The sequence below is a fragment of the Psittacula echo genome, assembly GCF_963264785.1.
Source record: "Psittacula echo genome assembly, chromosome: Z".
Classification (NCBI taxonomy): domain Eukaryota; kingdom Metazoa; phylum Chordata; class Aves; order Psittaciformes; family Psittacidae; genus Psittacula; species Psittacula echo.
In genome coordinates, this window is record NC_137742.1 from 25932846 (window position 1) to 25957730 (window position 24885).

Sequence of the window (24885 nt, forward strand, 5' to 3'; positions counted from 1 at the left end):
TAATCTCAACAGCAGAAAACTCAAACTTACTAGCTGAACAGTATGGTGCATTTTGTATTCTTCCTCACTCTGGTGACGCTGCTGGATCTTCTCATTATGCTTTGCGATACAGATCTCCTGTAGAGATATAAAAGGTTATCTATAAAATATGAATTTCTAGTATTGATTTACTGCACATAATATACTTACCAAATAGGCTTTGTAATTTTTATTTTTCTAATTCTTAGTGCTATCTCAAATGAGCTAATTTAAGCAAGCTAACTTAACTTACAATAAAACAAAAATATTAAAACAAAAGAAAGCCAAACTCAAACCTATTACTTTTAACTGTCAAAAAACCATACAAAAATAACAGCTGCTTGAAAACTATTCTACAAAGCAGTAACAAACACTGATTGGTCAAATACTTCCTAAAACCCTGTGTAACTCCATGTGTTTGTATAAATGGATAATAACTAACTCCCAAACATACTACATATTTGTTTATGCGACAGGACAGATTCTCATTTACAAATGTCAGTTCATCTTTTGCATGTACAACCTGCAAGCACAAACACTAATAAAGTTGTTAAAATTTTATGCCTGCAAAACCAGGCTCACCAAGTTCACATCTGTAATATCCGGTTTAAAAAAAGCGCTATTTATTGCATTGCCTGCAAGTATGAACAGGTTAAAAAAATCACAACAAAACAAAACAGGCCATGTTACAACAGATGACAAGAAACAGGATGACACTCAAACTTCAGGTAGATAATAAAAAGAACTGAATTATGTGTCAGTTACAAAGAAGAGGAATGTAAACAGGAATCTGGAGTAGTGACAAGACTCCAGGAACTTGAAAGCTCAAAGAATACTGAGGCCCAGTAAATTAGACAGTATGGGCAATGAGATTATGCCTAGTATAAACACCACACAGAAGCAGAACAAAGTCATATTGTCTAGTTAGATCTCACAAATGTATAAGAGGGGACAGTGTTAAGGAAGCAGTTTGGAATTAACTGCAGCTATAACACCGAAATGATGGACTTCCCAGGCATCACTCAGCTTGACTTACTGGGTGAAACCAGATAATAGCATTGCCATTGAAAGCATGGCTTGGGGCAGCTGACAGAATTATCAGCCATGAAATAAGATACTACAGTAGTGGCAAAAAAACCCCAAAAAACAAAAAACAAGGAGGGGAGAGTTGGGGAAAAGAAAAATAACACATTTTGGACACTTGGGAATGCACTTTAAAGCTACATTCTCCTACAAGCAGACTATGGACATGCTGAGATCACGCAGATGGGTAGCCAGTGTTCCTATAAAGGGCAGAAATACTGTGCTGTCTTGAATGTTTCTGTCCTGGGTTCAGCTGTAACAGTTATTTTTCTCCTTAGTAGCTGCTGCAGTGCTGTGCATTTGACTTTAGTCAGAGAACAATGCTGGTAACACACCGATGTTTCAGCTGCTGCTAAGTAATGCTTTCTCTAATCAAGGACTTTTCAGTCTCATGCTCTGCCAACACAGAGGGGCACGGGAAGCCGGGAGGAAGCAGAGACAGGACAACTGACCCAAACTAGCCAAAGGGGTACTCCATACCACAGCATGTCATAACGTTGTAACTGGAGAGAGTTACCCAGAAGGCCCAGATTGCTCTTCGGCTGAGGCTGGGAATTGATCAGTGGGAGGTGAGCAATCATATTGTGCATCACTTGTGTTTATTGGGGTTTTTTCCTCTTTCCCTTTTTATTTTTATAGCACTCCCCTTGTTACTTCCCTTATCATTATTATCATTATTATTAGTAGTAATAGTTTTATATTACACTTTAGTTACTGGACTGTTCTTATCTCAACCCGTGTGGTCTACATTCTTTTGATTCTCCTCCCCATCCTGCCAGGAGCCAGAGGGATGGGGAAGCGGTGAGCAAATAGCTGTGTGGTTCTGAGTTATTGTCTGGGCTTAAACCATGACAGTTCCTGAACATTAAGACCATTCATGTTGCTACCATATACAGGTAACAAAAAAGAGAGTAAGTTTCTGTGGAAATGCTGTCCCAGCTTGATCAGAGATACATACGTACAGATAAACACTGTTGTGTTTTATATTTGTTTGTGGAATTTACGTTTTTTTCATGATGAAAAGTGTTGACTTAATACATCTGGAAAAGTTAATGCATTTCAAAGACACAGCAATAGCTTCAGAATATTATAAGAGAATCTGAATGACTTTTCATAATACTACCACTGATGTAATTTATTCCCTAATTATGTGCTAAGTTCAACTGTCTGCTAAAATAATGAGGAATGTATGTCATGAGACACAGAAAAGGTATAAAACAATGAGAAAACATATGTTAGGTTTGGTTTGGGGGTTTCTGACTCATAAGTACTTGGGAGGCAGACTATTATAAGGTATTTTCTCTTTAGAATCAGTATTTAAATCTTTCTGATGAAGAGCAATAATGAAAGCTATTTTAAGCATGTAGAGAGGATAAACCAAACCAAAACATATTTGATGCTGACTTTGTACTAATAAACAACCTGCTTTAATGTAATTAAATCTCTTGAAATAATAAAAAAGACTAGGAGGGGCTGAAAACATATTACAGCATAGGATTAGAAATCTGAATCATCTTAACTAATAACAGAAATGGCCCAAAAAAAAAAAAGACGAATCAAAAACCCAGCCAGGTAACAGCATTAAAGAAAATTATCTGGATAATTATGGCAGATGACAAGCTGAACATAAACCCACTAACTCTGGCAAAAAAAGAAAGCATCATAATTGACTAAATGAGCAGGAATACAGCCTGCTGAATAGATGAAGTGCTTTCCCTTCATTCTCAGCATTGGGTAAGCAGGAGCATTATGTCCAGTGAGAGCCACACTTCAAGAAGGATGTTGCCCAACTGTATGTGTGTGAGACAGCATCAAGAAGAATAATTCATTTCTCTTTTAATCTTCTAACTAATTTCATAGTATCAAACTTTACATCTATTGAAAACAAAAAAAGGAGAGCCGAGGAACCATTTCAACCCTCATCACTGGATAAGCTACCTTTTTTAAGACTAGAAACATGTAATATACATAGAAGAAATCTACATTAGTAGTATATTAAACCAGTTCCACTGAGCTTTGCTTTCATATTGAAAATTATGGAAGTTAAGCATTTAGTAAGCTCAGTATGTGCAGAATTTTACTATACTATAGGCCTTCTGTGTAGTTATGCCATTAAGTTGCTGTTGAAGTAGTAGTAGTAACAGTAAATGAAAGCATACCAAGTAACCCTATGCCAGCTGTCAACTGTATCTATCTATTTTGGCATGCTTTAAACTTTGCTTTAATTAAATTAATTTAAACATTTAACATTAATTTAAACATTGCTTTAAACTGCATATGTGCAAAATAGTGAAGAAGTCCTATCAAATGGACACACCTGCACATTAAGAAGCTTCCTAGATAAAAGCACATATTATGAACATATCCCAACTTCACTAACCAGTTGCTCCTCCCAGTCTGCTCGCAATAAGGAATACCTTTCCTGGATGTGAAATAATTAAATTTCTTCATAACTCTATTTTTTCAAAGGTATTTTTCTAGACACCTTTTATACTATCTTTTTTACCTTAACTCTTTACTACAAATATAACTCCCTAAAAAAACCCAGCTGTTTGTTCCATATGATAACCTAATTAATACTACTGTACAGCCAGCAGGGGGTAGACTGGGATAACAATAGCAATATCCTGCATGAAAAAACCTGTAACTAGCTTTCAAGAAGTAAGTAGTGAGATCACTATTTCAACTCCATTTTGTAATAACTAACCCACTGTCATCAACACAAAAGAACATCGGGAAATGACTGTTTAAAAAATGCGAATAGTTTTGTAAGAAAAATCAGGAGTTTATACTCGTGGTAGCACAGTGAAAGAACATCAACCTCTCTAAATCCATATATTTAAAAAATCCTGTCTCAATTATTCAGAATCACAACTGAACGAGCTTTCTAACAAACACTTAGCAAATATTTCTAAATAAAGGTTTGACAGAATTATTTGACATCATCATTAAAAAATTAAATCATCAACTGCAAAACCAGGGACGGAATTTCTGAAAAACAAGATTAATAAAGACTATAGTCACAGATGTCTGTATTTGTATTACACTTAGCCTTATTCTACACAGAGTAATTGATTCTCTTTCACTGTATTATCTCAATTGAAAATGTTTTTGATTAGCCAGATGATAAAACAACCAAAAAATACAAACTGATGACAGAGAATCATTTCCTATTGTTTTCTTAATGTTGGTATCTGTGCTAGAAAGGAGGCATTCTCCTAAGGCAATCTTTGCCAAAATCTTAAGTGACAAGCAAGGACTGTAATTTCTAAGTATATCATAGGACTGTGATGTATACTACTTAGTGCACAGCTTTCTTAGTTTTTAAATACAAAACTGTCAAGGTAAAAAAAAAACCCAGAAACAAACCAACAAACAAAACAACAACAACAACAACAACAAAAAAAAAAAAAAAAAAAAAAACAAAAAAAAAAACAAAAAAACAAAAAAAAAAAAAAAACAGGGGGGTTGGGGAAGGGGAAAAAAAAAAAAATAAAAACCCCACCAAAGCCTCACCAACCCAGTCCAAAACAGAACACTTGCTTACAGGTCTGTTTTAAGATACTTTGCTGAAACAAGCATGATCAGGAACAGAATCTGAAAAGTATTAAGTAGACTCGTCACAGTTCAACAATAAAAGTTTCCTAACTGAGACAGACAGACTTTGAGAATTTTACCATGATATGTACTTTCCAAATGCACCCTCAAAACATTCTTTTTTCCACTTAGCGTGCAGTCACCACTGCTCTCATTTTCACTATGTAGAGTCTGCTTTTGCATCCTATCTGTATCTTTGTTCTATCTTAAACTGCAAGCACTTCAGAGCAAGAACCCTTTTTTCCTCCCAGTTTTGTAAAGTACAACTCCCAGCATCAGGCACTATAAATAGTGTTCATTAACAATGTTTTGCAACATCACTAGAATGGTCACTCAAGAAAAAAGCTTGTTTACGTCTGAATCAAAGCCACAAGAGTTGATTTTCAAGTAATTACTAGTAAACTTAGCAGAGGTCTGAATTTCTTGGGAATAGTAAGTGCAGCTACAATAAACACCTCTAACAAATATCCATCAAAGTGGCTGTGTTCTTTTCTGCCCAACAAGTACTAGAAAATGGTATAATACCAGATTCTGCCTATTCTTTTTGCTCAAATAAAAATCTTTTATTTCCCTCTGCAAGTTTAAATACACATTATTCTAATCTGTGATTTCTTTAGAAGTTGAAAGGTAAGTATCTCTCTGCAGCACTCAATTGCAGATAATGCTATGCTGTGCAATGGAATCAGCAAAGCTGGAACTAGTTGTGAGAGTGCTGGGATGTCCATGCTGTGATTTCCAGCAATGAGGTTCCATTTGAAGACACTACTTCAGGTCCTGAAAACAGTATAGCCATGTTCTTGCAGCACAATGTTGAGCAGACATATTACTCCCACACACATACCAAGATGAGCAATACTGCCACATACAACTTTGCATCATGTCTCAGTGCACAAGCTCCAACTAATGTTACAGCACAGAACTAATTCCTTCAGTTTAAACAAGACATTTTATCATAGCATAACCTCGAAACAAGTAAGCCAATCAAAGGTGGACCTCAATCAACAATAGTCTCAACTGTGACTTCTGCATAACCATATATAGTATAACCTATAGTACACCTATTTCATAAGCATATAGATTATAGTATAACCTATAGTATACCTATTTCATAACAAGTATTACAATGCTCCCTCAAAACTTTGATCAATTCTATTCATTAAGCTATCTCACCTATTAATAATGCAAGTTCAGAGGAGGCCACAAGGATGACAAGGGGGCTGGAGCACCTCCTGTATGAAGACAGGCTCAGAAAATTTGGACTGTTTGGCCTGGAGAAGAAAAGGCTGTGTAGAGACCTCACAGCAGCCTTCCGGTATCTGAAGGGGGTCTACAAAGATGTTGGAGAGAGACTGTTCATCGGGGACTGTAGTGACAGGACACGGGGTAATGGGTTTAAACTTCAACAGAGGAGATTTAGCTCAGATATAAGGAAGAAGTTCTTTACTGTGAGGGTGGTGAGGCACTGGAATGGGTTGCCCAAAGAAGTAGTAAATGCATCCGTGGCAGTGTTCAAGGCCAGGTTAGACAGAGCCTTGGGCGACATGGTCTAGTGTCAGGTGTCCCTGCCCATGGCAGGGAGGTCGGAACTAGGTGATCTTAAGGTCCTTTCCAACTCAAACCTATGATTCTATGATATTGATGTAACCACAAACTGCTAGGGAATAATAAATGAGTAATTCTGGAAAAAAGGAATGAACATATTTGCATACACATGTACACAACTTCAAAACATTAGCTATATTAAAACGATTTTCTGCACAACATCCCAGTCATGTAACGCATGAAAAAGTTGAGTGGTCCCAAGCAGCACACCTTGCTTTAAAAATTAAGAATATATACCATATTTCATATATATCTGCTGAACACAGAGTATCAATGACACATGGTGCAAGTTTAAAATGATCAGGCAAGAAAATGAAAATAGAACTCATTAGTGAGAAAACACCCTTGAAAATTCTCTTCTGCAAATATATATAAAACTACTCTCTGTAGAAACATGCATTCTAGCATATACTTTCCACATTAAAGTATTTTCATTAGTCAGTAGAAAGAAGTTTATTTATTGCCTCCAAAGTAATTAAAGATTCCTTTAAAACTAAAAGGTAAACTGCATCTTAAATACAGTTTAATAATACACACTACCGTGTCTGATACTGTGTAAAACAATGTCTACTAAGTGGTAAATATAATGCATGAAAATTCTAGTAGACTTGGAAGTTGTATCTGAAATGAAATCTTTTGAAGTTTTATTAAATTTGCTAATTATGCTAGAAATTTGCAATTTAATAATACCTTCTTGTTTCTGAGGTAGGCTTTCTTGGCTGAAATACGTCCACGCCTTGCTTCCAGCTGGCGGATTTTTTGTTGTAACTTTTGCAGCTCTTCTTTTTGCAAGTATATAGATGTTGCCGTATCCTCTTTTTCAAGCATGGCTTCCATACTTTCGAAAGTGTCATAATATACCACTTCATCTCTCTTCTCTGTTTTAAAATGTCAGCAATGAAAAAGTCAAATCAATAGTCTGTATTTGATTAACATTTTGTTTTGCTTAACAACAATCCTCCTACTGAGTTGCAAGACTTAATATAGAAGAATGCTACAGTCCTTTCAGAGGACTATCAAAAATCAAAAGGTCAGAGGAAAAGCACTAAACAGCAAAGCACTGTTTATGAAGAACAGGAATCAATACCAATGGAGCACAGCCTGCTATACAGGTAAGTTCAGGGCATCAAAAAGGCCCAAATGCAACTGTAAATGTACACGTGTGTCTGTAGTCTAACTTGATTACAATGTCGACATATGTCTTTGGGTCTCTTACCAATGGACCCAAGATGTGCAGTAATATCCTCTGGCTTTCACTATGAAGTTCAGGATACACAGGCTCTTTCTAAAGTCTTTAACATGAGTTTATCCTACCTCTGTCAACTATGAATTTTGTGAAAGGGGAATCAGCCAACAGAAGATCAAAAACACTCTTAGAATTCTGACCTCCCATTTAAAGCATCTGCTCAGAGGTAGCAGAAGGAAAGTAACATCAACGCAATCCTTTAGAGCATTGCAAGCCTGAAAAGGAGGTCATTACCAATAGTTTTATCAACACTCATGATTTTTTGCCTCCTGAGTGAAGCATGTAGTGTACCATTGAGCTCATCTCTGAATGCTGTGTTCTCATCTCTTGCCAAGAAGGAAAGAGTGACAATTATAAATCCTTGCAGAATGCTGGAATAAACAAGCAGCAAAGGCCTCTCATTCCTTATTCCCTACACCAAGTTGGATATTTTTGTAATATACCAAGCAGGATATGCATTATGGCTGACACAGACAGATAGCAGCTGGCATAACTATCAAGTACATACTCTGTAGCACCTCATTTTAACTTCATAACTACTTTCAGCAAGACTGCAGTTTCCTCCTATTTCTGCTACTAGATTATTTGGAAGAGTTGTCCTCACCTCAATTTCCATTTTAAAAGCTATTGTCAGTTCATGGTATTTGTGTGTACAGTCTCTGCTGTAACTAAAATTGTGACTGCCATGTTAATTTCAACTCATCAGGAGACATGGCAGGACCAGAAAAGAAAGCACAGCACTATATCAACCTTAAAATAAACACTAAGAAGGCCTGATCTACTAGATTCTTTACTTCAGTGCTCAGTTTAAAAAAAAAACCTAAATGAAAACAAAGCAGTTTCATCCATACATAAAACTGCCAAAGTCACTAGAGCCCACCTTGAGACCTCAGCCTCAATTGCGAGAACCCTCAATTCCAGAACCCTCTGAAATATCTCTACAGAGCCAATACAGTTCAAGAGTAAAGGACAACAACAGCATCTACAAATCACCAAGACGTGTACATTTAAAATGCTATTACTTTACTGACTGTAAGTACACTTTAAAAAGGAAGGGCAACAGAAGATGCAACAGACTATTCTCTTTGACAGTACAGGAAGCAATACATATTAAGAGACCACTATATGTTTCAGATGCTTGCTCTGGGTTCAGACGCAACAGTTATTTTTCACCTTAGTAGCTGGTGCAGTGCTGTGTTTCAGCTTTAGTCTGAGGACAATGCTGATAACACATCAATGTTTCAGTTGTTGCTAAGTAATGCTTTCTTCAATCAAGGGCTTTTCAGTTTCATGTTCTGCCAGCGTGGAGGGGCACAGGAAGCCGGGAGGGAGCAGAGACAGGACACCTGACCCAAACTAGCCAAAGGGATATTCCATACCACAGTACGTCATGCCCAGTATGTAAACTGGGAGAAGTCACCCGGAAGGGCAGATCGCTGGGTATCGGTTGGCGGGTGGTGAGCAACTGTATTGTACATCATTGCTCTTTATTATTGGGGGTTTTTTCCCTCTCCCCTTTAAGTTTTATATTCTCTCCCCTTGTTACTTCCCTTATCATTATCAGTAGTAGCAATACTTATATAGTAGTAGTATATGAGTAGTAATAGTTATTATACTCTAGTTATTGGACTGTTCTTATCTCAAGCCGTGGGGTTTACATTCTTTCGATTCTCCTCCCCACCCCACCCGGAGGCGGGAAAAGGGAAGGGGTAGTGAAGTGCTGCGTGGTTCTGAGTTACCAACTGGGCTTAAACCATGACAATGCTTTCATTCAGATTTGGTGCAGACTTGAAGAGGTGTAGTCACTTCAGTGTCACACTCTTCATATTAATTGCTCTATCACCTCTACCAAAGTCCAAAGAGGTAATTTCATTCTCTGAAAGAGATTCGCACACATTTAAGAACTGTGCTTTTCCATGTCTGTTCTATGGTATATTAATTAAGAGTTGTTAAAAAACCAGGAATTCATTCTAACATAGCTGTCTTTAATAAGGGAAAACAAAACAAAACAACACTTTTCTGAATTTATTCTTAAAGAATACCTTACAAATTTAAAACAGCATACGAAGCCAGAACAAAACTATTTTGTTGCCATGGGGGAAGGAGAAGGTTGGTTGCTTAGCTCGCTAGGGGGCTTGTTTTATTTTAGGTCAGGTTGTGGGGCTGGGTTTTTTGTTTGGGGTTGGGGATTTTGTTTTGAAATTTCTGGAGAAAACATTAGTGACAAGTCATAACCTATGATGTTTTACAGCAGGCTTAATCTCTGAGGGCCCTTAGGTTTTACAATCACTACATCAAAGAGAAAGGATTTTGATACACATTCCTTCATAGCCTCCTGGGTACATAGGTAAGCAAACTATACTGTGTCTTCAGTACCAAAATTAAATGTCTGATTTCCCAAGTACAAAAACTGTATCTGAAGCACTAACTAGCTCTCCACAGAAGAATCTGGTCAAAACTGCCACATTTCTTTAAGTAATTTAAGAAGTTTTCAGTCATTATCTTCCATACATGCAGTTACAGTTGTTGCCATTACAAGCGTAAAAGGAGGAGATTCACATAACAGTGAGAAGAATCCGTGATACCTATGTTTCCTCTTTTTCCAGAGGCAATTAACAACGCAATCCAGCTTCAAATCTCTCAAGGGACTTTTCTATCCATAACAAAATTTGCTATGCAAACCCTATGCACTAAACAGTAAAACAGCTTGGGTGAATAAAAACATTAACTACAGAAAGGTCCACAGGACAGAACTGCATTCAAAAGCGCTATACAATTTACCTGTACTATTTCTATAGTTTGTAAGTACACAAGGTGTAGTAGGTTTTGGAAACTTAAGGTATGCATCTCTGCTCTAAATTAGTGAGATGGCAATACAACAAGCTTCAAAGTTTAGCTGAAGGACTCTGATTTGCAGGAATACCTTTTAAAACTAATCACTTCAAAGAAATTAAGAATACCAATGCAAATTTTTAGTGAGACAAGTCCAGTAAGTAAGAAATTTCCTCCTCTCTGAATTTAGTTTTCCGAAACTTACATAATATCTTAAATGCTTATTTCCAACACAGGCAATGAGAACCAGACTAAAACTTCTGTATTTGTTTGCCTTATGACTGGGTATAAATTTTAACAGTACCTATGTTAAAAGTCCTGTTAATGCTTTTCATATGGTCTGTTCTCATTTCATTCCCACAGGCTTTAGTAGACTTTTACGAACAGAACTATATTTTTGCAGATTACATCTTAATTAAAATGCACAAAGCAGCACCTGACATCAGTCTTCTGATGCTTTCAAGTTGTGCTGTCAACAGCAGCTCTTCACATTTCAAGATCTCAAACTGCACTTCATATAGTTGAAGCTGTAGATCGTAATAGTCAGCTTCTAACTGGTCCAAATGGGCTATGGCTTCTGTACCACCTTTCAGGCTCTGCATCTAAATGAAAAGAAAGAAAGAAAACACAAAAACAAACAAACAAACAAAAAGAAAAAACAAAACCATATGAGTCTCATACACTAAATGTAACGTATTAAAATTGAACACATCAAGAGGATAAGGTTTTGATTAGCCACATCCTTTCAGACATCTTTAATACCTGACATTTTTTCAGTATGTTTAAATGTAACTACACTAGATACCTCTACTGAATTAAACCAAAGATCCATCTTACTCACTGCCCAGTTTTGGACAAAGGTTAACCACAAATGGCCAGAAACATAAATGAAACATAGTAGGCAGTGAAGTGATACCTCCTGGTGAAACCTCACCAGCCTCCAGCACAGCTTGCCCTTTATACAGAATAGATTTACTGGATTTTACTTCATAAATTTGTTCTATCCCTTTTTTCATAGCATGTATGCTTTCACAACCTGCATCATTACCCATTCAGAAGAGGGATTTCACAGCTCAACTAAAAACTAAGGAAACAGTTCTGTATATTACATTTCTTTTCATGTAAGATGAATAGACAGAAGACCTGTGAATCAATTCTTGTAATGTCAATTTGAAAAATTTCTTCAACTATATTGTTTATTTACTGATTGCCTTTTTTTGTGTGTATCAATTATTAATGTGAAAGGCTCAGTAAGTCCTTAAGTTAGTATCATAAATCTTACAGTCAATAACGTATGCTTCAGTCCAGTGTGACACCAAAATGTCTTGTTATGCCATTCTATTACTCTGCATCCATATTAAGTTACTAATTGTGACCAGAACAGTAAATGATATAATGATGCCAGATTTGGAGTGAATTGGAGGCTAGCTTTCAAGACGAAAGATTTGACTCTTGAACATGCCAGTTTTTCCATATAGAAGTGATAATGTTCATTGGTAAGGCAGGGTTGTTCTGGGTTTTGGCATTTCCAAAGTTTTCTCATTGTAAAAAAAATATACTATAGCAACAAAATGTGGCAGGTTTGTGGGGATTTCGGTTTTTTCTTTCTTTGTTTTGCCTGTGGTTTTATCTTTCTTTTTGTTTTGGTTTTGTTTGTTTGTTTAAAGCAAGGCAATATCATTCAAACTTCTACCACAACTTGCTTTGGCAGTGAACTGTGAAATTCACTCAAACTTACTTTATTTTTTATTTTTCCTAAAAAAAAAAAAATGTCTCCAAATTTAAGTCCAAAGATTTTGTATAAAGACAGAATAGAGACGTAAATATGCCATCTTCAAAAGTATCAGCTTATCAAGTTATTTCAGTATTTCATTCCACCGCACTGGCATCTGCCTGATAAAGGACCTGTCTTACAACCAGATCTTAGCCCTGCAAGCATACATTCCAGATGCTGCCAGCTACTTGGTCTGTTTTAGGTGTACACCACCACTATATTCAACTTTCAGGTGCAACAGCAATGGGAATTAATATTGTCAGATGTCTCTCAAAGATTCCTAGCTACATAAGAGCCCCTCATGAAAAAGAAAAATGAGAACTTTTAATTTCAATAATTTATGTTAAACTTTATGTGAGATATTATATACACATGGTAATTCAAAACAGTATCATCACTCTCAGGAAAACTTTGACATTCCCTGTTAAAAATTTAAGAGTGATTCAATTCTTAATGTTACAAGTTGCTATCTAATCTGTACTAGTAATTTGCTGTCTCCTTGGTAGGTGTCAGGCTGATCAGCTAGTGAAAAAAACACAACTTTAACATGGGAATGTTACAGGGAATAAACATTCAGCAGTTGGACAAAGAACTAGAACTGGGGTGACCAGAGTTCAATTTCCTGCTATGCCACAATTTCCTGCATTAACTCAAGCAAATAATTAAATCTGCCTGGCCTTTAAGTGAAGAACTTAAGCAGGAACTTAGATTTCTTAGTAGTTCTAAGGAAGAAATATATCATCTGTAAACCCACGTGTGGTTACTAAGATATAATATGTTAATACAAAAAGCCTCTGACAGGAACTATGAGCACACATACTAAAGGGACAGATGACAAAATTAATAGAAATACAGTCAAACATGAAATACAGAAGTGAGTGCCATCAAATCCAGCTTTCCACCATCACGGAATACTTTCAGACAAATCTAAAATGAACTGCTTTCATAATGTGTGTTCTTAAAATAATCTCCATGTTATTGTGTTGTTCTTTTCTGCTTTTGTAAAAACAAAAACAAAACAAAAAGCTTCCACAAAAATCTGTGTTCGTTACTCCCACTGGAAGTCTGTTCCAGATACTCCCTCCTAACTGCCAGGAAACATCTTCCAGATTTCCAGCGTATTCACAATCAGATAATACCATTTGTTCGTGTGCCAGTACTGAACAACACCACGCATTGCTCTTGACTAGTATTTATTCCCTTTAGTATTTTTATGAAAAGCAATTTTCTATTATCTCAGCCTTCATTTTATTTGTCAGAACAATTTCAACTTCTCTGGGAACACAGATTTGCCATTCCTGTCATCAGAGCAGTGGTCCTGTCTGTAACTGCTCCAGTTAGAACCAATTTTTCTTTGGTGACCAGAAACGTGTGGAAGAAAGATGTAGAAGAAATCTCACAACTCCATGTGCAGTGACACTAACACTTATGCTTTTGCTGGAAATACGTGACTGACAGATCGGAGAGCATCTGCTGCTGTAGTACTCTGCTGCACTGGTGGTTCAATCACATTGCTATGGCCAGATTATCAGAACATGGTCATTCTCATCTCCTGTCATTTACAAAGTAATTAACCTGCAGTTCGTGGTAAAAATTTGTACTACTTTTTCCTAGCAATATATATGAATAACTATTATTACATTTTCTATTATCCAGCCTTTTAAGTAATCTGTTACTGTCAGATGGAATTCAAAGCCATGTTTCAATCCACCCTGTGTGAATCCTGACTGTTCTCCAGCTCAAGTATTCATTTTAATTCATCACTATTGCTGACAGAGAAATCTCAGAAGGGAGTAAAATTCTGAAGAAAAACTCAAGTCTTTCAGTGTGAATACAAAAACTCATCCTCAAAACCAACAGAAAATAATTTTAAAGAATTTCTAAATTATTTTAAGGGAAACATGGAGCACTCTGACCACTGATAAAAGGCAGGCTCTCACACATACCTTGCAACTTGTTTAACAAAAGTATTCCTCCAACCTATTAAGTATGAGGAGTCAATTATAGTCATGCCATGATATATGCCATAGTCATGCCATGATATATGCCGTAGTCATGATACTACAGGACAAAATATTAAAAAAGTGAAGTTAAGAAACTCGCTCACAGTTAGCATCCTGGGCAATCAGGAAAATTTCAGACACTAAAAGATCTTTTCCTCTTCAAAAGGGTGTACCACTGGTTTATATAAACTTACTTTCTTTTCCAAGAGTAAATGTTCAAAGTCTCATAGACAACCTGCTGAACACCAAGAGTGTCCTCATAAACAGTCAAACCTGGTCGTTGTTCTGAAATGTTGTTCTTTCTGTCTTTATCCTCAACTCAAATCCTGATAGTTTCTCAAGCATTCTGGTCTTTTCAAAGGAATATCCTGGTTTTATCTTATAGAAAATAGTAGCTAAATGGTTTGCCAGAAAAGATTTTTTTTTTTTTTATTTTCATTCTCTCAGAATGCAACTCTTCTTCTCCAATATGGGATCCCAGTCACATTTGTCGCATTCAACTTCGCATACTTCAGCTTTTATGTTCTGAAAGCAACAACAGAATCAGGTCTTCTTATCTCCCCATCATCATGTTTTGATCCACAGCTCTCCATACCCTGCCAAACAATACACCATGCCAAACCACCATGCGCATGCATGCCCATCAGATGTTCCTCATTTCTCCGTCCCCAAAAAGCCCCAAACTCTCACTTCAGAGCCTCTCACCTGTTGTTGTATACCACAACAAACCTCTCCTTTTTCCTACGCAGCCCCTAATGCTTTGGTACATCTAAACAAACACTTACTTATTTACCAGACTGAGAGATCTCATTCAATAAAATTCACGGAAGGTTTCCACTGGGAGAAAAATAAGATGTGCTACAGAAAATATGACATTTGGCTCCTATAAATATGTGAACATCTTCAATATGGTGTTTCCAATTAGTACTCCTAGTTCTCTCATCAAGATAAAAATGGCAACAGCCTGATAAACTTAGGTTTCAGCTCTTGGCCTTCTAATTCTCAAGAACATTGAAATGGAGCAAACTTTTTTTTCATGGTCTGGGTTTTGCAGGTATTCTCTCTTCCTTGCAGATCAAGCTGTCTTTTATAGAAGCTCCTAAGATAGGCATGTAGTCCGTCAGGCTTACAAACCTACCAGTCTATACAGCACTAAAATCTTGAGTTCTCTGGATAGCCTGCTCACAACAGAGCCACTGGTTTAATCAAATTTTGCTAAAACATTTTTGAAAAGCGCTCTAAAAACAAACCACTGACTGGACAGAATGCAAATTAATATTAGTATGACAGAAAGTTCTTAGCACCAAATATCTGTATGAAAGCAGATTTTAAAAGAGGATTTGTAGCTTTTTTAGGAGGTGTCATAAACCCCAGTAAATATGGGGTTTTTTCTGCTAAGACATTTAAACACAGTTTAATGCATGCACTCTTTCCTCAGAAAGCTGTAGCTAGCACAAGCCCAAAGGAAGACTGCCTTAATAATTAGGGTAAGCAGAGACAAAGAGAGTATAGTACAACAGTACAACATTTATATATTTACTAATGGTCAGACATCTTCCATCTGGAATGTTAGAACTATTCTGAAAACGTGGTTATGCCTCAAGTAGCTAACACATGGAGATTACATAGCAGCAGATTTCTGTCCTATCCCTTCTCTTGATTTTATTAATCTCAGTAGATATTTGTAAACATTGACAGTAAAAACTGTCTTGATGGTTAACTAACCAGAAAAAGGTGAACAGAAAATGTGGCACAAAACCCACCACACCTACATTGCAACTTCGTCTAACATGGTAAAGTGTAATAGAAGTTCAAATACACACTTCTATTAATAAAAACTGAAAAAAAATTACTTTCAGCTCTGGGTTTTGTTGTTTGTTTGTTTTTAAGTACATGAACATTCTTTAAGGTTTGGGGTTTTCTGCATGTTTTATTTTTCTATTTATTAGTACAAACAATTACCTCCTCTTTCAGTGCATGCTTCTTCTGCTCCAAACAGATTTCTTTTGCACGCATCAACTGCAAAGTCTCCTTAGAAACTGCATACTGAAGTTTTTCCATACGTTCCACTGCTGCTGCCCATGCTGCCTTACCAAACTTCTTCTGGTCTGCTCGCATTCGATCATACACAGCTACAGAAGGAAGAAAAGGCAGACAGTTTACCAGTCTGTTCCTCAGATCACCAGTGATCCTACTGCAGAGGCAATGCACACATTTGTACCCAAAAGCATTCAAAGTTCTCTTAGCTGGGAGTAGTTATTCCACAGAGCACTAATTTTCAAATCCAGGATATAAGTACTCTTAGGATTCATATAAACTACAGTTAGCTATTTGTTGATCCTTTTATCATTACAATTCTGATTTTTGTTATCCAAGAGGGACCATTCTGAACACACAGTACCTGAAAACTTGAACCACTGGTTCAGAATTCCTAACATAATAAAAATATCTCATTAATGCTACCATGTGGTCTTAAACTGTATCCCAAATTCTCCCCTGCTTCTAAAAGGGCCAATCATCAGCTACTGAAGTCTCCAGTCTTTCTTAATAACTTCTATAGTGCAGTTATAAGTTTAAACAGATCTGCAGAGTGAAAAGAATTACAGTTTAAAACAAACATTTCAGCTTGACCATGTGCAACTCTGTAAAAATACTAAATTAAAATTAAATAACAGCCATCTTTAAACTCAAAACAAAGGTTGCTTCACAAAATAACTTCAAATTAACTAAACAAATTATAATCTGTTCTTAATATAAGAATAATCTTCTCAGGAAGCCTTCAGAGTAGCAACAGTCCTTTGCCTGATTCAGGTTTTCTTTCTTGAGCCCCAGACATCTAAGCTGACACACATGAGATTTTCACAGCTTTTAATATATAGAACAACCACATGATACTGTACACTTAGCTTTCCAAAGCTAAAGCCATACAAGTCACACAGTCAAATGGGTAGCGTTCCGTCCCCAGGTGCTAGAAGACATTACATGCTGTTGACAGGTAACAAAAAATACTTCTATGTTGTCATGTGGTTTTCCTCTGCCATCTGTTAGTATTTTGGTACATAAGACCACTTTGTGATCACCAGGAGGCCAAAAAAACTCCCAGGCAAGCAACCTGTATACCAAAGTTCTATGGTTATAAACAGTCTCCAGACATTCCATTTCTCAGCAGTTTTCCCCACAAAAAACAAGCATGTGAACAAAAAAAAAAAAAAGGCAACTGTAAATACATGTTCTTCAACCAGTGAAGTATTTTATTTGCTGCCTTTGTCAAAGTAAAAAAGGAACCAACCTGACTAAATACATTTAGAATTTGCTCTAATTAAACTCTTTCCAACATGCCTGAACTGGTTTAGTCACTTTTCAAAATAAGGAGTTTCATGTTATGCTTAACTTGGGTTTTCATTGAAAGGAATCATTTTGCAGTGACTGCTTCTCTTGAGGCAGATCTAGCAGTCATGCAGTGAGATGACAGGAAACCCATCAAAGATTTTCTCCCAGCGATACAGCTCATCTGGTTGCACAATCACTACCACCAAGGTAAAGAAAGAAACAGGAACCCACAGTCAGGCATGGAAGACAGTGGGACTGGTAACCTGCAGCCAAACTACTAAAATTGGTGACAGGGAACCATATTCTCAGGTGTATTTGCTCCAATAAACTGGCATACCTCCCGTATGAAGAGAGGCTAGAAAGTTGGGGCTATTCAGCCTGGAGAAGAGAAGGCTGCATGAAGACCTCATAGCAGCCTTCCAGTATCTGAAGGCGGCCTACAAGGATGCTGGGGAGGGACTATTCATCAGGGACTGCAGTGACAGGACAAGGGGTAATGGGTTAAAACTTAAACAGGGGAAGTTTAGATTGGATATAAGGAGGAAGTTCTTTACTGAGAGGGTGGTAATGCACTGGAATGGGTTGCCCAGGGAAGTTGTGAATGCTCCATCCCTGGCGATGTTCAAGGCTGTTGGATGAGGCCTTGGGTGGCATGGGTTAGTGTGGGGTGTCCCTGCCCATGGCAGGGGAGTTGGAACTGGATGATCTTAAGGTCCTTTCCAACCCTAACTATTCTATGATTCTATGATTCTAAATGGTACAAGGATCAGAGTGCAGATGTATGTGACAAGTCATATGACCTGGTTTTACTGCATCAACTCTTCAGTAAAACTCCTGCACTCCTCAGGCATAAAAATGCCAAGGTTATATCCAAGACTTCAGAACAGAGCAGTTTTCACTGAGTACTTAGACTGAGCTGTTGTTCAGTATTTAGAGCTATGGAAAAAAAAGTAGTGAAAGGCAGGGGAGACAGAAAAAAGGAAATTAACTGAAAAGTAATATGCACTTACTGTGGTGGTCTGCCATATCCAGTATAAAGGACAGAATTCATCAGGATTCTATGCTCCTTAAATTCTTTGCAAATGTACCGTGCAGCTAATACAATCACATTAAGAAAGCGATTATGAAACTTTTATGTAAGATTTCTACTCTGCTCACTTCTGATGATGTTTTGAAAAGGCTTATTGGTGAAAGATTTGAATAGACACAGAAGTAAAAACAAATGGTAATGACAACTGCATTTTCTTCATGAAGCAGTGACAAAAAAAAACACAAATAAACCACAGTACAATACAGAACATGCTAAACATGAAATAATTTTTTAAAGATCTTTCATTTGGTGGACAGTAGACTGTAACTACCTTTCTGTGTTTTAGCCGTTATTTCAAAGTATTTAACTGTAAGATCTTGAATAGAAAGCACAGCCATGTGAGCTTTTCTTTGCCAGTCAGCATCTTCTTTCTGCAGACTCTCAATTCTTCTAGGTCCTAGGTAGTCGTTCTCTATCGAGATCTGAAAAGAAATCAGTCCACAATCAGCCACACAATTAATTGTTGCTATTTTGCCAACAGCGACCAGTTTCAGGGTGGCTAAGAAAAAAAAAGAGGGCCAGGGGGCAGGAGGGCGCAGCAGAGAGAGAAAACTACTGACTTCTATTCAACAGAAAAAAAGACTCTTTGAAGTCATTTTCTGCTGAAAAAGTAAATCTACAGTTTCATTGCTAGTATTACTGGAAGCACCAAAAACTTAACTGTACATTTGATCTGTCAGTATCTTTTTTGTTAAATATCTTACTACCTTACGATAATGAGTATGTTTCCTCCAGGCTTTCTTCCAGCCTGCAATATTTCATTCTGAAGTAAATGAATGCTCTTCAGTCAGAATGAAGCTGGAAACAGGGGATGTGTTGGGGTAATGGTAAGTAATCGTCAACAATTTGGTAGTTTTTCTCTGTTATAAATGACTTTTTAAAATGTATTTTCTAGTGCCTGGGAATCCAAATATCTTTTCATTGACAAGATCAAGACAATTTTATTTTGAAGTGGAAACTATCTGAAGCCAGTAAAAGATTCAGAGTTTCTTTTCAGAAATATTAAAAATACAACTTTCTCTCCCCAAAATAGAAATCTTTAAAGTTTTTAGAAGCTATTGTATAGTCCCACCACAGACAACAGACTATTTTTCTAAGCAACTAAATATTTAAGCCTGCTCCTGTGACACCAAAGCCAATTAATTGTCAATATTTTTCATCAATCAAGAAGACACCTCGCTAGTATATACAAAACTCCCCAAACCCAAAAGTGCTTATCATCTTTTATGTCCCCAGATATGTTAACGTGAAGTTCTAGTGCCTCAAATACTAAGCTTGATTTTACAAATCTTCCGTTTGGTCTCAGAAAGGCGTTCTACTGTATAGTTATGCTATGAACAGTAGGTTTTTAACTGTTCAGGATGTCTGTACAGCCACTTATCCCACATCTTAGAGAGGTGATTTTTACAAGTAAAAACACATAGATGCCTTCTAAGTAACTCTTAATTTGTTGAAAAATGTCTGAAGTAGTTTAATAAGGTATTTTGATCTACTTATATATTTCCAAAAACCTTTAAAAGGGAATAGGCAAAATAAAAATGTGGACAAATAGTAAGTGATAATTTTACTAGATAGACTGTATCACATAATTCAAAGGAGCACATATGTGCCATGATGATCTGAAAGATCTTTTCCAACCTAAAGAATTTTATGATTCTGTGATTCCCACACAGAATACTTATGAGTCAACAGACAACAGTTTCCAAATAAACGTCAAACTATGTACATACTACTGAATGATGACTGGTGAAGTTACTGCTTTCCATTTACACACTACTCTGAAACAGTAAGCTCCTTTGAGAAGCAGGACAAAAACCAATACAGTTAAAACTCTTCCGTTTTCTATTCCTTGGTAACGATGAGGTGATTTAATACTGAAATTGACACAGGGTCACTGAGTAATGGAAGTAACTTCTTGTATGTATCATTTCTAGGAGAGTAAGAAGCCTTGAAGTAATACTTCTTCATAAAGTTTTGCCAGCCAAAGCATTATTCACACATAGTGCAAGCTACACAGATTTAGGACAGCATAATACGATTTTATCTTTGTTCCTACAACAAGTATCTACAAGTAACAAAAAAAGGGAAGCACCTTTTCATTAACTGCAATCCCAAGTATGTAATCCATGCCATCATTCATACTCAGGGTAGTCATGCAGCAAGGCACAAAAAATCCCAAACCCCAAGAAGTCTTTGCTTTACTAATTCCCATACAAGTATGTACATCTATGCACAGCTGTAAGTAGACAGTCATGATCTTGCAGAGCCTTAGAAACCGGGGAAACAAGGAAGATGACAGGGTTGTAAATGTTTACGAGGATAAACCAGTTCAACCTGGTAGACTTACTGATGTATACTTTCCCTTTATACATCTGTTCATGTACACATTCACATTTAGAAGACACCAAGTAGCATACCCTACAAATTACTACTGTCTGAAAGGAGGTCCCCAAGTAGTTGCACGAGTAAGAACAGACCAACATCATGCCTCAAGCCTGCAGCAACAGTGGCATGCTTAACAGAAGTCTGAAAGGAGCCTCCAAAAGACACACAGGACAGATGTATACCTCAAATGCTGCTTGGGCTGACCTGCCCTGATGCTTAGCAGTCTTATAGCCTGTATCTAAACAGCTTGTTATCTGGCAAGACAGTTGAACTCTTTAGAATTATAGACCATGAACATGAATATATTATGATTCTTCTAGAGTGTCTTCTATTACAAAGACGAAGTACAAAGACTGCTAAGGTTCATGTTTGGACTTTGCATCTTTCTGGCTCTGAAGCCATGAAATGATGAAGGAGGAATATGCTGGTTTTAGCTGTGATAATGTTCTTCATAGCAGTTGGGATGGGGCTATGTTTTGGATTTGGGAAGCACTCTGCTGGTAATACAGAGATATTTCAGTTACTGCTGAGGTGTGCTTACATAGAGCCAAGGCCTTTCTGCTTCTTATGCCACCCAGCCAGCAAGCAGGCTGGGGGTGCACAAGAAGCTGGAAGGCAACAAAGCCAACTGACCCAAGGGATATTCCACACCATGTGGCATTGTGCTCAGCACATAAAGCTGTGGGAAGAAGGAAGGGGCAACGTTTAGAGTGATGGCACTTGTTTTTCCAAGTAACCACTACATGTGATAGAGCCCCGCAGTCTAGAGATGGCTGAACACTTGCCTGCTGATGGGAAGTGGTGAATGGGAAATAATTCCTTATTTTGCTTAGCTTGCACACATGGCTTTTGCTTAACCTATTAAACTGTCTTTATCTCAACCCATGAGTTTTCTCATTTTTAGCCTTCCCATTCTCTCCCCCATCTCATAGACTGAAGCAAGCAAGCAGCTGGGTAGTGCTTAGTATCTTCCAGTACTACTTATTTTAACCCTGCTAGTCAGGGTTAAACCATGACAAGAGAGGATGTTCTCATTGCTTCAAAGGGAACAGGTCAAGTCACAGTCTAGGTGCCTGTGGAGAACAGTCTTTAACAGGTGAAAAAGCTGCTTCCTTAAAAAAGGGGGCTAGCTATGAGCTGAGGACAAACCCTAAGCAGAAAAGCTTGTTCCTTTCACATTTAAAGCTGTTAGGCCAGAATACTTGTTTCAACAACCATTTAACAGCTTTGCCACCAAGAGGCAATCAAGGTTCAGGATGAAAAATTCAGAACGAGAAAGTTCAAGAATAATCAAGATCTGCAAATGCTCTGAAGATCCACACTCCCTTGCTGATTCGTGAAGTAGTAGTCTTCAGCCACAGATCTCTTTTGTTACTCTTTGGATAGCCTAGTTAACGCCCCGCGGCCATTTGCTGCCAGCAGGACTAACCTCAGATCATTCACAGGGCAGTAGGAATCAAATGAATTAAAAAATAAAATTCATGGAAGTTAAGTACCTATCAGCATGTCAGGAGCTTGGCACTGCGTAGTACAAATATAGGTAGTCTTTCATGTAGAGCAGCCAGAGATATTCTAATGCAAGGAAGAGGAAAATGAATCAAGATGCTTTAATATTTCACTTCATGAGAGGATACAGTTTTGGGGAAAGCAGACTTGTCAGACGGAGACTCCAGAAAGGTACTCTATGAACACAGACCCCACTGTATTCTTGAAGACAAGGCCTTACTTCCCACTTCTGTCAATAACTTTCTGAGTGGCAGCAAACTTTTAAGAGTCCTCTTTGCTACCTTGGAAATTGCAGCCTCTGGGGTCTAGCTGTCTGCCACTCCCTGCTTCTTTCCAAGCTTACTTTTCTGGTCTTGCCTAACATACACGCCCTGTGGCCTCTAAGAACCTCTCCATTGACCTGAACGTGTTACAGTGCTCCCCCATGGGAAAAGCAATCTCCTCCCATCCAGCCAGTATGCTCTACCACATCCAATCTCTCCATCCAGAAATGCAACAAAGAAAATCAGAATTGTTAACAAAAAAACCCCTAACAAACAAGCAAGCAAACAAACAAAAAAACAAAACTCAAAAAAAACCACTCCAGTGTAAAATAAACACTGCTAGCAACCTTTCAAAAGGTAATCACTATCATTCTTTATCATCAAAACAAAATAACTGTGACAAACTGAAAGACAAATGGCATACAAATAGTCACTTTTGGTCATGTACCTGACACACTCTGAGGAAACATGAAAAAAATGATAGCCACATTATGAGTATAAAAACTGACAGTCACTGACCACTTGAGAGAAGAATTACCAGTTCTGAAGTGCAACCTACCTAGAAAATTAATGAAATATATGCTTGTCATCCTTGTGGGGCAGGACAAACAGTCACAAGGGAAAACCAAAGATGAACAACTGAGACATAGTGGTAAAATATACAAGGTCCCCCTTTTCCAAATGGCTGTATAAGCATTATGTTCCAGTTCACTAACATGCCACAACAGCAAATATATGCAAATATATATTAAATCATAATATTCAATTTAAATTACATAATTTGGATACATTTACACTATTTACAGTTGTATATTATCACAGGAACTAGAAAGCAAGACCATGGGGGTGAGGGGAAGGTAGTTTAACTAAGGTAAGACCACACGTGTAATAGGGAGAAAAGTTGAGGAGGAAAGCCTGGGAACCTGCCCCTGGAGGTAACAGCTTAAGAAGAATATATAGCAGCTTTCCTCCACATCTACAAAACCTTCATGCTGGAAATGACCACTTCATTTTCCCTAGCTAAGAATTTAAAAAGGAAAAGGGAAACGCATGTGGATCATTCAACAGTAACACGAGCAGGCTCAAGAGTTTTGAAGCCTTTGTTTTCTATATTGCATTCAACAATTAACCACTTTGATATAAAACAATACTCTCATGGAATTAAAAGAAGCTCTTTTGTCCTTTTGCATTCCATTACTGTTTGCAATGCATGCATAACACATTCATGCTTCATTCTGCTCACTGCATGCCTTTATGATGCCAGCAGCTTTTGCTTTTATAGTCCATAACAGAGCACAGGTCACTTTATAGACTAAACACAAATGTATTTTTTAAATTACCATTGTCATGCTAAATATGACTAAGAGAAGGCACCAAAGAATTGAAATGGACAGTGAGGAAAGAAAAATGAAGTGTTTTCATCTGATTGGCACTTCTTATAAACATGGTATCTATTTTTGATCCAGTGAAAATTTGTTTTAGTTAAAAATTAAGAAACTCTGATATAGTTATCTAATCTAACAGGCTTTTAATTTCCCTAACATTTTCTCAAACTCACTTTCTGGTCTGGAATTTCTTGATTTGGACTCAAAGTTCCGGAGAAAGTATGACCTAACTAAAAACCCTTTCTTTTGAGAACTAGATCACAGAGCCAAATCTACACTTTCTCTTCTAATAATCACTTTCTCAAAAAACCCATTCCAGCCATTCTTTCTAAAACTATATTCTCTTTGAGAAGAATCCAAGCCTCATGATAAAACCAACTAAAATTTTTTTCCATGATGATGAAACTTGCTTTTGGACATTTTCATGTTTTGCAAACTCTACTTCAGATAATGCTTTGCAACTAGGAAAATTATGATGGCTTTCACAAAAGTAGTTGTCATAAAGCACACAAGAAGAAACAGCAGAGCCATTAACTTCAACATATTGTGTAAACATATTTCCATCAACTATTGCTTCAGCGTAATGGAACATAAAAGAATGCATTTCTACACCACATGGATATGTTTCTGGAGGAAAACAAGTTCTTCAGAGGAAACAAACTGAAAAGAAGTGCCTCATCTAGCCTGTGAGCAGGTGAGAATGAAGCAGAGAGGCAAGGCTTTTCTACTGGAAACATTCTTCTTTAGAAAGTTCACAGATTGTTGTTAAGT

General features: G+C 37.2%; 1 protein-coding gene across 2 annotated transcripts in view; it reads right to left on the reverse strand.

Moving 5' to 3' along the window:
* The window catches only part of JMY (junction mediating and regulatory protein, p53 cofactor), a 68831-nt gene that overhangs the window by 15126 nt on the left and 28820 nt on the right, over nt 1-24885 (reverse strand). For both annotated transcript variants that reach the window (XR_013958838.1, XM_080638784.1), the window contains exons 3-7: nt 18847-18997; nt 16118-16287; nt 10815-10980; nt 6991-7178; nt 31-117 (exon numbers count right to left, since the gene is read on the reverse strand). Coding sequence is in view for 1 of the 2 variants with exons in the window: in XM_080638784.1 (XP_080494910.1) it covers nt 31-117; nt 6991-7178; nt 10815-10980; nt 16118-16287; nt 18847-18997 (762 nt within the window). In the remaining variant the exon portion in view is untranslated. The remainder of the gene's footprint in view (nt 1-30; nt 118-6990; nt 7179-10814; nt 10981-16117; nt 16288-18846; nt 18998-24885) is intronic.